Source organism: Ostrinia nubilalis, chromosome 22 (genome assembly GCF_963855985.1).
Source record: "Ostrinia nubilalis chromosome 22, ilOstNubi1.1, whole genome shotgun sequence".
Lineage (NCBI taxonomy): Eukaryota > Metazoa > Arthropoda > Insecta > Lepidoptera > Crambidae > Ostrinia > Ostrinia nubilalis.
Genome location: NC_087109.1, coordinates 3,413,621 through 3,428,845, shown reverse-complemented (window position 1 = coordinate 3,428,845; position 15,225 = coordinate 3,413,621). Strand labels below are relative to the sequence as shown.

The 15,225-nt window shown below is 38.6% G+C and overlaps 4 protein-coding genes across 4 annotated transcripts in view; 3 read left to right on the top strand and 1 right to left on the bottom strand.

The window, feature by feature from the left end:
* Positions 1 to 4,215, top strand: part of LOC135082755 (tubulointerstitial nephritis antigen-like) — a 62,084-nt gene extending 57,869 nt beyond the window's left edge. The window contains exons 7-9 of the mRNA XM_063977521.1: positions 494 to 690; positions 2,535 to 2,674; positions 3,581 to 4,215. Coding sequence (XP_063833591.1) covers positions 494 to 690; positions 2,535 to 2,674; positions 3,581 to 3,715 — 472 coding nt within the window. The 3' untranslated portion in view covers positions 3,716 to 4,215. The remainder of the gene's footprint in view (positions 1 to 493; positions 691 to 2,534; positions 2,675 to 3,580) is intronic.
* The window catches only part of LOC135082867 (dual specificity protein phosphatase 23-like), a 239,321-nt gene that overhangs the window by 159,436 nt on the left and 64,660 nt on the right, over positions 1 to 15,225 (bottom strand). The window lies entirely within an intron of this gene.
* On the top strand, positions 6,893 to 9,360 carry LOC135083106 (uncharacterized). Its single transcript, XM_063977873.1, has 2 exons — positions 6,893 to 7,074; positions 8,161 to 9,360. The coding sequence occupies exons 1-2, from the start codon at positions 6,942 to 6,944 to the stop codon at positions 8,811 to 8,813; spliced, it is 786 nt and encodes a 261-aa protein (XP_063833943.1). The 5' UTR covers positions 6,893 to 6,941; the 3' UTR covers positions 8,814 to 9,360.
* On the top strand, positions 11,791 to 13,383 carry LOC135082914 (uncharacterized). The gene is made up of 2 exons (XM_063977679.1): positions 11,791 to 11,877; positions 12,374 to 13,383. Exons 1-2 carry the CDS (start codon positions 11,792 to 11,794, stop codon positions 13,002 to 13,004), a joined length of 717 nt encoding a protein of 238 aa, XP_063833749.1. The 5' UTR covers position 11,791; the 3' UTR covers positions 13,005 to 13,383.

Here is a 15,225-nt window from a genome sequence, read left to right as displayed (position 1 = left end):
ATCCACGCTTACGAAGCTAGTTGCCATATAAAGGCCCGGATAAATAATTTTCGGGATAGACGTGTACAGGAGTAAGCGGCAGCGAATTCCAGTCCCTAGCATTTCGCATTATAAGATAGCAGCGAAACGCTTAGTGCGAACTGGTGGAATGTCAGCAAGCATTATTCGTTTCAGCTGCTTCCCGCGACCTTTTAAGTATCATATCTATGTTAGTTAAAATTGCCTCGTTTTATTAACTATGGCAACATCGTAAAAGTAGCAGGAAGGCGCTGGACGCAGGCCGCTACCAACCGGACAACATGGAAAGCATTGGTCCCTCCCGGCCTATGTTCAGCTGTGGACGTCCTATGAGATGATGATGAATAACTATGTTTATTTGTGACACTGTAGGATTTTTATCACGTGACTAATTCAACGACCACATGTTTGTTGTCTTACTTATGAGGATTTTGGACTAAATAACCAATTTTTCATTCTTTATTTCTTTCAACAGATTGGTAGACGAAGACTGCTACCCGTACGAGGCCACAGCGTCCGCCTGCAAGCTTCGGAAACACAGGACCCTTCAGGAGGAGGGCTGCAGGCCGGCGGTGCCCCGGCGCACTCAGCGCTACAAGGTCGGGCCCCCCGGCCGTCTGCAGAAGGAGAAAGACATCATGCTGGACATCATGCAGTCCGGGCCTGTGCATGGTGAGTTCGTTCGTTCGTTCGTTTCAGCCGAAAGACGTCCACTCCTGGACAAAGGCCCCCCCCAAGGATTTCCACAAAGATCGGTCCTGCGCCGCTCGCATCCAGGCACCTCCCGCGAACTTCACCAGATCGTCGGTCCACCTAGTGGGAGACCTGCCCACGCTACGTCTTCCGGCTCGTGGTCGCCACTCAAGAACTTTCCTGATCCAGCGGCCATCAGCTCTTAGAGCTATGTGCCCCGCCCGCCCACTGCCACTTGCATGGTGAGTGCGTCATCATTATTCCCCCTTGTTTTGACGCGGAGGAAATGCTTTGCGCACCGTCACCACTGGGACTGGGGTGTGTGGGACTCCCGGAGCCCTGAGTAGGGCGCTGCTCCGATCTGAAAAGGACGAGATATACCCATTAAAACCTCCGCGGCGTTCCGTCATCACCCTAGTGGAGGTGTCAAGAGTATGCGACCGTAACCTTTAGACTTCCGCGACAATCATCATCCCTCTAGCCAAGTAGCGAAACGAGACAGTTTTTGTTTTCGAAATAATGTTGCTCCGGCCTTTTTTGCAGTACTTTGTTCGGTGAAGATTCTATTTCCGGAGTGATCAAAAAGTGCCACTTGTATAGCCCGCTGGTCATTTAGAGTAGGCGCACACCGTTGATTTTTAGTTGGCCGATAGTTGTGCCCGATTTTACATTGTTTGAAGAATCGGCCAAATCGAATCGGCGTAGTGTGTGCACTCCCATACATGCCCATACTGATCAACTGCCCGACTAAACTATCGGCCGAAGAAAAATCAACGGTGTGCGCCTACTCTTAATCTCAACTGTAAGAACACTATCTTTTTCATCATTATCATCATCATCATTTCAGCACAGGACGTTCACAGCTGAACATAGGCTTCCCCCAATGATTTCCACATCGCCCTGCAACCAGCGTTACTAATGAGGGCTATCGTTTTTATACTTAACAGTTGGCACCCCTGGCGATTGACAGGACCTTACTCTACAGTGGCGCCATCTTGATGAGTGCAAATGCGATAGTCTTCCTACCACTTTAGCGCTCAGAGTTTTCACGGTCAGAGTTACGTCATTGTTTTACTAGGGAAGAACCGAATTTTGAAAATATTCTAAATATTTGCAATGTGTGTGGCTAAGTGCTGTCGTCAATCGATATCTCTTAACGTTGTTTATCGATTTTGGTATGTTCTGATTCGTTATCAAGTAAACAAATTGACTGCATTCGATGCCCTTGGTGTCGCATTTGTACATATCGGTCATTTAGAAATTGTTGCGATTTCGTTGATAAAAGGTACGCGTGTAACATTTCAAAAATGTTTTTTTGAACGGTATCGTACTCGGGTTGTGCCTACGGCTACAGGCAACGCCATCTCTTAACATTTTGAAGAACTTTTTGTTGTTTTGTTTTCATAATGAGAAATTCTACTAGTGTTGTACCTTGTCGAAGATATTTTTTTCTTGAACTCTACTTTTTATACATGCTTTGATTTTTTGGTCTACTTACAGTTTACGATATATTGTCGCTACTTAAGTGATCTCTTTTTCTTAGACATCCCGACAGTTGAAATTGAGAAAGTACGTAAAAAAGCTAACAGCTTCAAAAAGAACTAGGTAGGTACAGCTTGTTACCAAAAACGCCTCAATTCGTTGTTTTACAAATAACGTATACAAGCATTATTTCAAATTCGTCATCATCATTTCAGCCACAGGACGTCCACTCTGAACATAGTCCTCCCCCAATCATTTTCCACATCGCCCGGTTGGTAGCGACCTGCATCCAGCGCCTTCCTTTAAGTTTCAAATTGACCAAAGTAATTATTTTCTTTCAGCGATCATGTCGGTCTACCAAGACTTCTTCCACTACCAGGATGGCATCTACCGTCGGTCGATGCACGGCAACAACCAGCTGAAGGGTCTTCACAGCGTCAGGATCGTGGGATGGGGTGAGAACCGCGGAGAGAAGTACTGGGTGAGTGTCTTCTGAATTCTTTCTGGAAGATTCTATGTCTCATCATTATCATTTCAGATATAAGACGTCCACTGCTGAACATGGGCCTCCCCCAATGATTTTCACATTGACCGGTTGGTAGCGGCCTGTATCCAGCGCCTTTCTGCTAACTTTATGAGTCCACCTTGTAGGTGGACATCCTACGCTGCGCCTTCAAATACGTGGCTTCCACTCCAGAACCTAGCTGTCGCATCAGCCGTCAGTTCTGCGTATTACATGTCCTGCCCAATGCCACTTCAGCTTGCTAATCCGTCGGGCTATGTCAGCGACTAGCCTTACCAAAAGGCACGAAGATTTAGCCTTACACTCCCGACATATTCGCATGTTTGTGCTTTAGTCGCCTTTTGACGCTTGGTAAGAGGGAGTCGTCTAATTATACCTACCTACTCTTCATCACCATCATCAGTAAACAGGATGTCTACCTATACATTGGCCTACCCAACAATTTCTAGATTGCCCAGTTGGAAGTGGCCTGCTCTAGCGGCTTTCAGCAACCTTTATAATTAAACTCTGCACCTTTGATCATTTAGTCACGACTGACGATCCTCTATAAAATTGGTTCAATTTGGTTCCCAAATTGGGAGGCGCAAAGACCTTTAAAGAGGGGCGCGGGCCATCTGTGTACTTAAGTAAAATCCTGCGACCGCTGAGAGAATGCATTCCAGACTGCTCGATACGACCAATAAATAATCTTGACTCCAGTCAAGCCTCCAGGCTTGCCCGGATTTTTTGTATGGTCGAAAGGGGGCGCGGCTCAAATAAGTTTGGGAACCAATGCTCTATAGTTTATCTACAGAGGATAGACTCTTACGCAGTCTTTTAGTGCAATGTTTATTTGGAGAAAAATGTAACCAAACCTTTTTCCAGATCGTGGCCAACAGCTGGGGACCGTGGTGGGGTGAGAACGGCTACTTCAAAATCGCTCGCGGCGTCAACACAGCAGACATAGAGACCTTCGTCATCAGCGTGCTGAGTGAGGTCACGGAGTCCTACAAGAAATAACATAGAGCCGATGGCCATCTCATCACCCCGCTGTGTGTGTACACTAAGGTTATACACACCAAATGGGGACCAGTTCTGTTGAATGTGACCAGAGATTTCGGGTAGTTTTGGATGTAACGTTATGATGCAGTCGCTTATAATGCCAAATTTTTATTTTTAGGCTTGTAAGCGCTTTGGACCTGCTCTGTAAACTTACAAGTGTTTTGCATCAATAAATAAATAAATTGCTATATTGCGTTATGAGCGTTAAACCTCTAAGTCTAAAACTAAGGTCAAAAGTGGATAAACTTTTCTAGTTTTGTTTTGTGACGAGTGCACCTACATTTGTTTGTATTTTTAATAGTGTTGACCAAAGAACTTACAAACATGAAATGCACAGGTCTAGCACCAGCTAGTACTTATAGCTGGCTATAAGAATGCAAGATGCCCGTAGTGTAGACAGATGAAATCACACCTAGAAGTATTTAAATCAATTATGAATAATTGGTTTGGTGGTAATAATCAGGGTGAATACCTATAGACGATGGATGACGATGGAGTTGCAATGCTGCTAGTTATTTTGCAAGAAAAAGTTTCAGTATAATTCAATTGAATTAATAAATATTTTAGATTAATAACGTTACATCCAAAACTATATAGAAGAACGAGCTTAGAATTATGAAATAAGTCAATCGATTACCATAGAGTCGACTAACGTTAATATTGTTAATACTTTTCAGAGGCAGCATTACATTAATATTATAATACTTTTGATAAAAATAATGATAACTTTGTAAGATTCGATTAAAACTGAAGAGTCTATTAAAAGTCATTATTAGTGATGGGACCACACAGAGAACTAAAACTTGTCGATATCGATACTTACATAGTTCTCGGTTGGTCCAGCCAATGTTCTAAATCTAAATCGAATATGCGGCCTTGGTATTATCTTAGTCTAGATAGTTACGATCTCCCACAGATTAGCTGTGTAAGTAAAAATATATTTTTTTACGTATTAATACTAATGACAGTCATTTTAATTGTAATGACAAGTATATCGATTGTATGTAAGGAGTTGTAAAACGCTTTTCTTTCACATTTAAAGTTATTTATGTCTGTACAGTATTTTACACTGTATTATTAATTTGTGAATCTTTAACTGCCATTTAAAGAAGTAGGTAAATGTCTTTGCTTATTAAAAAAAAAGATCTGAGAAAATAATACCAATAAAAAGCTTACCTATTTTTTTTTTTTTAAAGTTAATTGAAATGTATTTGTTTTTATAATTTGTGTTTATCAATGACTCGGTCTTGGGCCCTTCTAGGCTTCTAGGCTCAACAGAATAATAATGTAGTGTTATTCTAGAATCACGAATGTTTGAAATATCTAATTATCGATACATTTTTTTAAAAACGTTAACGTCTCTAATGATTGTAATAATGTGCCAATATTTCAATATTGTGCATCATAAGCAAAGACGTAGTAACATAGTGACTTATATGAATATACTTAAGTACGCTACTTAAAATTAATACTTAATAAAAAAAGTTAAACTAGTCTTAGGTTCAAATATTACATAGCATAGTACATAATTTAGGTAACATTTTAACAAAATATTTATCAAGTGCCTAGTATTATCTTTTATTATTTTAAATACATTTTAAATTCGAAATTGAATTAAAAATAAAATAAAACAAAAACCTAAAACATGTTTTGATGAGTTAAATAAATAATGTACTACTTATAACGTTTAAACTTATCCATTTTTAATTTTTGACTTCTGTAAGTATTTATGTAAAATTGTTACTGTTATACCATATTTATTAAGGTTTTAGAGGTACTTATTTGTATTTATAACTTTGTTCATTAGTGCTAAGTTGATTAAACATTTAAATAAATACGAGTAAAATTATTTATACCTGCCTAATTAATTCCTAAATAACTTAACATAGAACCTCCTCCTTCGGTTAAAAATAGACGATGACGAAGGACTGATTTTTCAATCATCGAATAACTTATCCACCTTTATCCGCCTCTGTGGTCTAGTGGTGACCACCTGCTTCAGACGCAGAGGTCCCGGGTTCGATTCCCAGTGGGCGCAGATTTTTCTGTTCGGTTTGGTTGGTGGTAGGGCTTGTTCTAATTCCAAGCAATATCTATACTTCGTGTTAAGTACTATTTTACTCTACAACATTTAATTCTGGTTAGTCGAACCCAGGACCTCCGAAACAAGAGAGTCTAACTCTTCAACCACTACTCCACAGCGCTTATTTTAAAAGTTACATGACATTTAAACGTTATTATGTGATTCGTGTTATTGTCTCCGTGGTCTAGTGGTTAGATCACACCAGAGGTCCCGAGTTCGATTCCTAGTGGGGACAGCATTTTTTTGCTCGGTTTGTTGTTTGATATATCTTACCTAAGTCTATCGCCATAACAACAATGTTTAACAGCACTGTTGTTTCAGCAGTCAGTAAATATCTTTGGTGGAAGTACGAGTAAAGTAGCCAGTTCAATTCTTGGATTTCTTGGTGAAGTTCGCATCCACCTTAGGCCTGTTCATCACACTTTCACAGGTTAGATGTAGGTAGGCCAAGAGCTTGGCAATTGGCATATACGAATGAAATGAAATCTTGAATCAATGTTGATTATGTTAATGAATAAAACTACTTTTTTCCATCCTATTTATTTAGCACCCTATAGTAAGTACTTAAAGGTAGACAACAAGCTGCATTGAGTAAGTAGGTAGTGCCCGTTTTCACCATCAATCCCTAATTTTTAAGTGACCCCTTAATATACAAAATTCATGTTATGTGTTACCATAGGGGTCACTTAAAAATTAGGGATTGATGGTGAAAACGGGCATAGGAGTCGTATTTTAGTTATGCACATAGCGCGATGCAACGTGAATACGTGATTCCCCAAGTTTTTGCCATTGCATCTAGGTTAGTAAGTACTGACGACCGCACGAATTTACATTGTTGTTCCAAACTAACTCCTATTACAATTAAATTAAGCCGCAGTGTTTAACATGATGTTTCGCTGTACTTCTACGTCGCCAAAAGCGCGGCAAAATAACAATGGCCGCCAGAAAAAAATCGCAAGCAACGGGCATAGCATTTCCGAGTTGGTGGCCGAGTCGCCGCGGCGCGGTTCTTCGCTCGATTCTGCGACGCGGCCCGCCCCGCACCGACTCCGCTCCTCAGTGAACACGTAGTTCTAAAGCAAGGCGGACGTTCATGTCAAAATGAACGAAGAACTTTTGATAGGTCTAGTCCGCCAATACCCCGGGCTATTCGACCCATTTGACAAAAAGTACCACGACGAATTATGGAGAAATTCAATATGGTGTGAAATAGCGCATATTATGGAAGAGAATCGTAAGTATTTTTCGATTTTTTTGTTTCACGCACCGTGAACGCGTCGCCTCGCCGTGTCGCGTCGCCGCGGCCATGATGTCTTTCTCTAATTCTGTCGTCCCACTCTGTAAAACGAACCCTTAAATAAGATACGTCCATCTCTTTCACTCCTATTGAAATACCCAGTTGAGTGACAAAGTCGAGTTCGCAAACCGAATTCGATCGTTTTGCGAAGTAGACGCTCCTGTACCTTATACGGATTACGTCAAATGCTGGGTTCTCTCAATTTAATGTCTTATAACGATGAAAATACGATCGCTTTTTGTTATTTTTCCCTTTTGAAACGGTTTTGCCGCCTAAATTATTGAAGCCGAAAACTACGAAGAGTTGTAAAATAAAACTGTAACTTGAACTTTTAAATAACAAGCCACCGAAATGTTTTTCTAACTTTCCTAAATTATAGGTGTACATAATCAATTACAAAATTTAACACCACTGTTTAATTTATTAATTAAGTACGCTGTACGCCTAATATAATTTTCATTGATAAGTGAAGTTTAATCATCATTCTTAATTATATTTCACGTAAAGGTGTTTTTTTTTACGTATTAGAGTCAATCATGGTGATTTTTTTAATTGAAAATAATTTACTTACATCATCGTTGTTTATCGATCCCTTTAAAATAAGAAACAGTAGTGTTTGCTAAAATGTTTTCTCGAGTGAATAAGACAGTTTTAAAGTTCTAAACACGCGTCTCTCGATCTCCAGTATCCACAAAGTACTTAGGTACTTTTCCGTGTGGATCGCCATGCTAAACTTTGCGGGTTCGATTCCCGCTTCTACCTACCTACAAACATTATTGTGCATGAAAATGTTGTTGTACTTACGTCTGGATGTTTTCATTGTTATGTTTACCCGCAGTCTGTATAATCCGGCATTCCAAACAATAGGTACCTAGGCAACGTATAGAATACATATTTTCATACATACTTTTACTTGAGAAAATGAAAGGGGGGGGATTTCTGTGACAGGTCAAAATTTACGTAGGCGCGGGCAAAAGCTAAGTAGATGTTTTATTTAATTATTAAAATAAACTGTATTTTCAGCTGACACATGCAGAGCGAGATGGAAAAGGATACGCGACAACTTCAGACGCGCGAAAACTCTCAGGAAAACCAAAATGGCGCAGGGCAGCACGAAAAATAAGCCGGTCAAATATGAGGAAGAGCTGGCGTTCCTCAATCCGTTGCTAGGAGAAGACACTGTGAGAGGTAGACCCAGGACACCGCTGGGGCTGATGATGGAAGACGACGGAGACCAGACCCTGTCGCCGCCATCCCCTGGCTCCGAAACCAGAAGTAACACAGCCTATAAAAAAAGAAGAATGAGCAACGGCCAGTCCTCAATGCGTACTCTCCTCCATTCGTACTTCCACAACAGCAGAACCGGCGAGCCGACTGTCGTAGACTTCTTCACAAACCTAGGTAGAACAGTCAACACGTTCCCCGAAGATGTCCAGATCAGAATTAAATCAGAAGTATTTAAGATAATAAACCACGCGGAGGGTGAAGTGCTTCAAAGGAAGGTGGAATCTGGCAACTTTGAACAGCCGTCAAATTTCCCTGTGATGATGATCCCCAATCAATCTCCTAACCACGAGGGTACCCAGAACGAGAACTGCTACTCACCAGAAGTGGAAATAACAGTGGAACCGAAAACGGAAATATTGACGGATGAAAACTGTGATGAATCCTCGTGATTAGGAAGTTTTAATTAATTTTATCGGTATTATTACATAATAAGTAGGTTATTTTTAAATGGAGAACATTCCTGGACTTTTTGCGTTAAGCCAAACGTTGTGTTTTATGTTGTTTTCACGTGAAGACTGTTTAAAATCTCTTTTCATGTAGTGAAACCAATATTTCACAGAAAGTGACTAAGAACTGGTGCTACTTATGATATCAGCATTTACCTACCCCATGCAGTGGGATTTACTTTACACATTTGTTTTGCACTGTTAATGTGATACCTATTAATATCTACCTAAATACTTAATTACTTATGGAGAAAAGAAATTATGTGCTAAAAGATTGCGCTAAAAATGTCTATAGCAGAAAGATAATTTTCATGAGTTGTTATTTACATGTTATGTGCCTCTCTACTTCGTTGCAATGGGCAATAAACTAGTGAAATAAATAAGTAACTATGTAGGGTAATTTGAAAATTACATAATAATTATGAAACTTGAAGAGCAGTCTTAATTGTGATTAAATTGTGAAGTAGGTTGAAATAAATAATATTTTTATAAGAAATCAATTTGTTTTACTTATTGCTTTTTAATCAACGGAGTTGCGCAGTGAAATGCCTTGACCCGAGGTTCAATATCTGGTTCAAGTGACTAAATTGGTTAGAAAACTTAGGAAAGAAAAGCTTCAATCCGAAAATCTCTTTAAAGACTTTCTTCATCCCCTTTTTTGCCTGCTTTTCAAAGTTTATTTAGATAAAGGCTAAGGCCGTAAGGCGTGAGAAATTTACCCCAATAAAGAGTCCATGACCATAGGCCATAGCAGTGTCAGTATTATTTTGCTTTTAAACTTTTAGTTTGCAAAAGCGACTTTCTGTTAGGAGCACGGGACTATTCCCTTTCCCACCTCTCTTTCCCATCACTGCAACTCCTGTGTAGCCAGGATCTACAGCTTGACCGCCAATAAAAACCCAACCAGTGAAAGTCAAGTTTGATGTTTGTCTGTTAGGAGCAGTTAAAATTTTATTAGAGATGAAACGGATAGTTGTTTTTTTTTATGTGACAGGAGGCAAAGTACGAGCTTCCGTATCACCGGTTTGGCCGGATACCGGATATCCGGTGAGCTGCTAGGCCGGAATAAAAAAACGTTTTTTGCTTCTCCTTAAAAGTCGTACTTTGTCCTTTACGACCTTTGTGCCCAGAGGTATCGAAATGGGATATCGAATTAAAATAATTCGATCATTTGACTTATTGATCAAAATTAATTAGATGAAATAAACTGTCGACCTACTGTATTTCGATCATTTAAACTGTGGACTAAGCCTAGGCGCAGACCAGCGATTTTTAGTCGGCCGATAGTTAGGCCCGATTCTAATTTGTATGAAAAATCAATCGGTGTAATGTGCGCACTTTCATACATGCCCATATTGCCCATACTGATCAACTGCCCGACTATAAACTATCGCCCGACGAAAAATCGGAACCACCGACGTCGTAACAACTTTCGGGTTCAAATATGGGTTCAAACAAACAATCGCCGAGGTGTCATCGATGAATCGTAATTCGACGAGAAGTGTTTCGAATCGAAATGGAGTAGTGAACCCGATATGGATAGATAGATGCAGCACATAAAAAGTACTTTGTGATGCAGCATGTTAAAAAAAAATATGAAGACGAAGACCACAAAAGACTTAGAACAAAATAGACACAGACGCACACAACAGAACATAGAACCAAACATTGCAAAATAGGAAAGAATTGGCTGAATGGATCTATGTACCTATATCCAAAGTCGTAAAACTTCTATGAAAAAAAAAACGAGCGTGCCACTTTTTAAACGTCATTAGTGTCATTTTAGTGAATTTTAGTGATTGCCTCCGGAACGTAAAAGTAATCGTATCATCGTATTGCAATCGCATAGTCATCGAGAGGTAACGTGTGCGTCTCGATTCTATTAATTCCGATATAAATGTTACTGTGAATTAAAATAATTTTGTTAGCGAAACGTAATAAGCGTTAATCTTCTATATAAATAAAAATGAATTGCTGTTCGTTAGTCTGATTAAAACTCGAGAACGGCTGGGCCGATTGAGCTGATTTTGGTTTTAAAATGTTTGTCGTTGTCCAGGTCCAGGTCTAAACGGTAAGCAAAAAGGAAAAATTGCGATGGCTTATTTATTGCCTTTAAGGCGGAACAGAGTTCGCCGGGTCAGCTAGTCTATAATATTAATTTGATAATAATATTTTTACTGTGCTTAAGTACCTATATTAAAGTAAATTCATAATTCCACATTTTTAAATAACATAATTATATACAGGGTGTTAGGTAAATGGGTATATGAGCCGGCACTAGCCCATGTTAACATGGTCATATAAATGGTATGGTGAAGTCAGAAAATTGATATTTTCATTTTAATTATTTTAATTTTCATACAAATCGGATTTTATAAAATTTATTTTATAAAGGGTCGCAAAGGAAAAGGGTCGTTTATAAAATCCTCAATATCTTCAAAAGTATCCGTGGGTCTAGTCTAGACAAAATGCACATCAAAATCGCAAACCAGACGAAAAATGGTCGAAATGCCTTTTTTATGGAGTTTTGACGGATTCAATTTTCGAATCTATCAAAACAAACCTTATTTCATTATTATAAAGAAATTAAATTAAGCTTTCAAATTCAAGCTTATTATTATTTAAAAATATAAAATGAATAAAAATGCGTAGTTTAGCTAATATCTTTTGATTCATAAAGCTAGGTCAGGTACTTTTGAAGATAAAAAGATTTCGTATCGACCCGTTTTCTTTACGATCCAGTGTAACGATTGAGCAAATCGATTTTAAAATAACAGCGTCTACATCACTCGACCATGTATATCCTGGGTCCATTTGGACATATCGGAATGTTATTGACTGACAAGGTTGATCGACTTTTCTGAAGTTTTCTGACTCTTTTTGTTTATTTGTGCTCTGTGTGAGGTCATAAAATCCATAAAATGCCTAATTATTGCACTGTGTGTAGGAACAACTCAATACAAAACAGCGAGGTGTCTTATTTTTTATATCCGAGGGATTTGGACAAGTTAGTATCAACATAATAAACCTACAATAAATTGTATTTTATTTTTACAGCAATATTTAGAGCATTTTCAGTTTCAATTTATATAATAAAACAGTAACATTAATGCTAAAAAGAGTTTTTTTGGTATAGTTTTTAGTAATTTTGGTAATTTCACCAAATGTGTTAGGTGGTATGGGTACCTATATCCCTATCTAATAATATTGAGATTGCCTAAACCTTAAATATCTCTAGGTACCTAGATATTAAAATCTTAGCAAGTTAAATAAGAGACGCGGACTTTTACCCCTTGTGAGTTTCCAACTCGCATACCCCCAGGGGAAGCTGTCAATAGGTCGATTTTCCATCAAACTTACCTGTCTATTTCACACCAGTTTTGCTAAATAAGACAAGACCTAGGTTACTAAGATGTGGATTTATTACCTGCATGTACTAAGCATTATAAGATAAGATGTGATTTATTACCTAATAAGCATTTGTATTATTATTCATTTTTCAGAGCACGAGAATGGCTGGAAGTCTGTGACCGTAAGGACCTGCTTGATAGATTGGAATACTTGAAACGAAAAACGCAGAGAATTAATTACAAAATCTGCGAAGACCACTTCGAGAGCAAGTTCATAAAGTTGTCCGGCAACAAGAAATGTTTAACTGAAAACGCGTTTCCAACGCTCAACCTCCCCGGATCAGAGAGCAGCGTTAGAAAAAGAAATGAAGAAGGCCTTGGTAAAACAGGGAAGAACAAATATCAAAATTCCAGCTTTAAAGACGCTCTGAGTGTCATAGAGTTCTTCACAAGTTTAGGTCGTATGGCTCACTCGTTCCCCGAAGACGTGCAAATCCGAGTCAAAGGGGAGATATTTGAAGTTGTCAACCAAGCTGAGATCGAAGTGCTGCAAAGAAAAATTAAATCTAACAACCAAACAGAAGTGCCAACAGCAATTAAGGACCGGTTAGGCAGTTCATCACCTGCACCCAGCAATCCTGTAAAACCGTCTACAAAGTTGATAGCTCCTCTGGAAGTCAGTCAGTTGCAGAAATGTAAAAGATCTGATGGTAATACTGAACTCGAAGTTGTAGTTCTAAAAACAGAAGTCATAGACGAAGAGTACGGAGTAAGAGAGTGCTAAAATACCTAATGTTTATAAGGAGTAAATTATCTGGAAAGGCAGAAGTCCAAAGAAACACAGGGCACCATTGAAAGGTGATGTAAATAAAGACCACTTCTCGCCAAAATGTAGCGTCCTACACGCCCTTCTCGATGTTCGATGGAGCGATTTCACAGGCAGTCGTCAAATTCTTGATTGATCAAGTTCGACATTTGGTAATGTGGCTGGAAAGTGGGAGATCTTGTGGCACTCGACTTCTTTCCAGCAGTGGGCGGTTATTAGCAGAAATTATGAAGATGATTGCGGGCAGCGCAGGATGTGCAATCGCAGCGTTGTGGAAATCCTTTGGGAAGGAGTTCCACCAGTCCAGCAGTTGGTTGAAACAAACGAATTTACGAAGTATAAAGGACATCATCCACGTTTCATATATTTTTGGTCCAAAATAAAAAGTGCCGGCCAACAAAAAAAAGTGCTGTATTCTGACAGAATACGTCTGCCTTAGCATTTGTTACTATGGCACCAAAGCCGTAGCTCCACTGTGCGTCGAGTATTTGAGATCTAAAAGTCATCGACTATTCATACATTTTTTGTTCAAAATCAAAAGTGTCGGCCAATAAAATAAAAAGTGCTGTATTCTGACAGAATACGTCCGCCTTAGCATTTGTTACTATGGCACCAAAGCTGTAGCACCACTATGCGTCGAGTATTTGAGATCTAAAATTCATCGACGATTCATACATTTTTTGTTCAAAATCAAAAGTGTCGGCCAATAAAAAAAAGTGCTGTCTTCTGACAGAATACGTCCGCCTTAGCATTTGTTACTATGGCACCAAAGCTGTAGCACCACTGTGTGTCGAGTATTTGAGATCTAAAATTCATCGACGATTCATACATTTTTTGTTCAAAATCAAAAATGTCGGCCAATAAAAAAAAAGTGCTGTATTCTGACAGAATACGTCCGCCTTAGCATTTGTTACTATGACACCAAAGCTGTAGCACCACTGTACGTCGTAGTATTTGAGATCAAAGTCAGTCGTTTCATATATTTTTAGAACTCAAATACTACGATGCACAGTGGTGCTACAGCTTTGGTGCCATAGTAATAAATGCTAAGGCGGACGTATTCTATCAGAATACAGCACTATTATTTTTTGGCCGGCACTTTTGATTTTGGACCAAAATGGATGATGTCCTTTGTCAATCGACAGCACGCCACACTTCAAAGTAGCGAAATAGCACCGAAAGTGATATCAAGACCATTTTAATTGATTCTTTTATTTCATGATGCTTTTAACTTAATTATAAGTAATAAGAAGAAAAAATACCAATAAATAAAATTTTATTTAACGATTACTTAAAATGCGAATTTGTATAACAATATTATTTTGTAATTTAAAACAAACTGTAAAATTGATTATGTCCATTACAACCAAATTATATTATTTTTTGTTTGTTATTCTTCCATTACCGGAAAACGCAGCGTGGGACGTCCACCCACAAGGTGGGCCGACGACATCATAAAGGTAGCAGGGAAGCGCTGGACGCAGGCCACTACCAATCGATCAACATGGAAAGCATTGGGAGAGGTCTATGTTCAGCAGTGGACTTCCTATGGCTGAAATGATGATGATGATTCTACCATTTTGTAATAATGAAATCACTTAGCAGATAAAAAACAAAACACAACATATTTTTAAAATAATGATAAAATTTTTTTAAAATTGCTGTCACAAACATACTTAAAAGAGGTATGTATGTTACGGTTAATGTGATAAATTGAAAATTATTAATAATAACCGGTTATTATGAATAATTACCGACAGTCGCGGTAAAAGTGATAAATTAATCACATTTAACAGTGATTATTTAATAATTCAACCTTAGTACTAACAAATTTCATAAAAGAGAACAACATCTTGTGTACGTGTTCGTGTATAGCCAAACTTTTGAACGTTTTGATATCATATATTAATATAATTTGGCATAATGGGTTTGGAATGTTTCTTGCATAATATTACTTTTCCATGATGCCTATAACATAATGTTTTGATTTAAAGTGAAAAATAGGTTAAGGTGCGGCGGGGGTGGCCCTTGCAGTGGCGTAGCGTGGCTTTTCGCCGCCCGGGGCCGTCCGGAAATCCGCCGCCCTATATTTTAATTATAAATATTTTAAAGTTTAAATATTATATTGAATGGACTTCAGGTACACTATTCACCTTATTTGTTGAAAGTCAAAATAAAC

Bases quoted from the DNA above. Each gene is read 5' to 3' on its own strand.
- LOC135082914 (XM_063977679.1), top strand. From the start codon at position 11,792: ATGCCTAATTATTGCACTGTGTGTAGGAACAACTCAATACAAAACAGC. The intron at 11,878-12,373 runs GTTAGTATCAAC...TTCATTTTTCAG, and splicing joins TATCCGAGGGATTTGGACAA to AGCACGAGAATGGCTGGAAG.
- LOC135083106 (XM_063977873.1), top strand. From the start codon at position 6,942: ATGAACGAAGAACTTTTGATAGGTCTAGTCCGCCAATACCCCGGGCTA. The intron at 7,075-8,160 runs GTAAGTATTTTT...CTGTATTTTCAG, and splicing joins GCATATTATGGAAGAGAATC to CTGACACATGCAGAGCGAGA.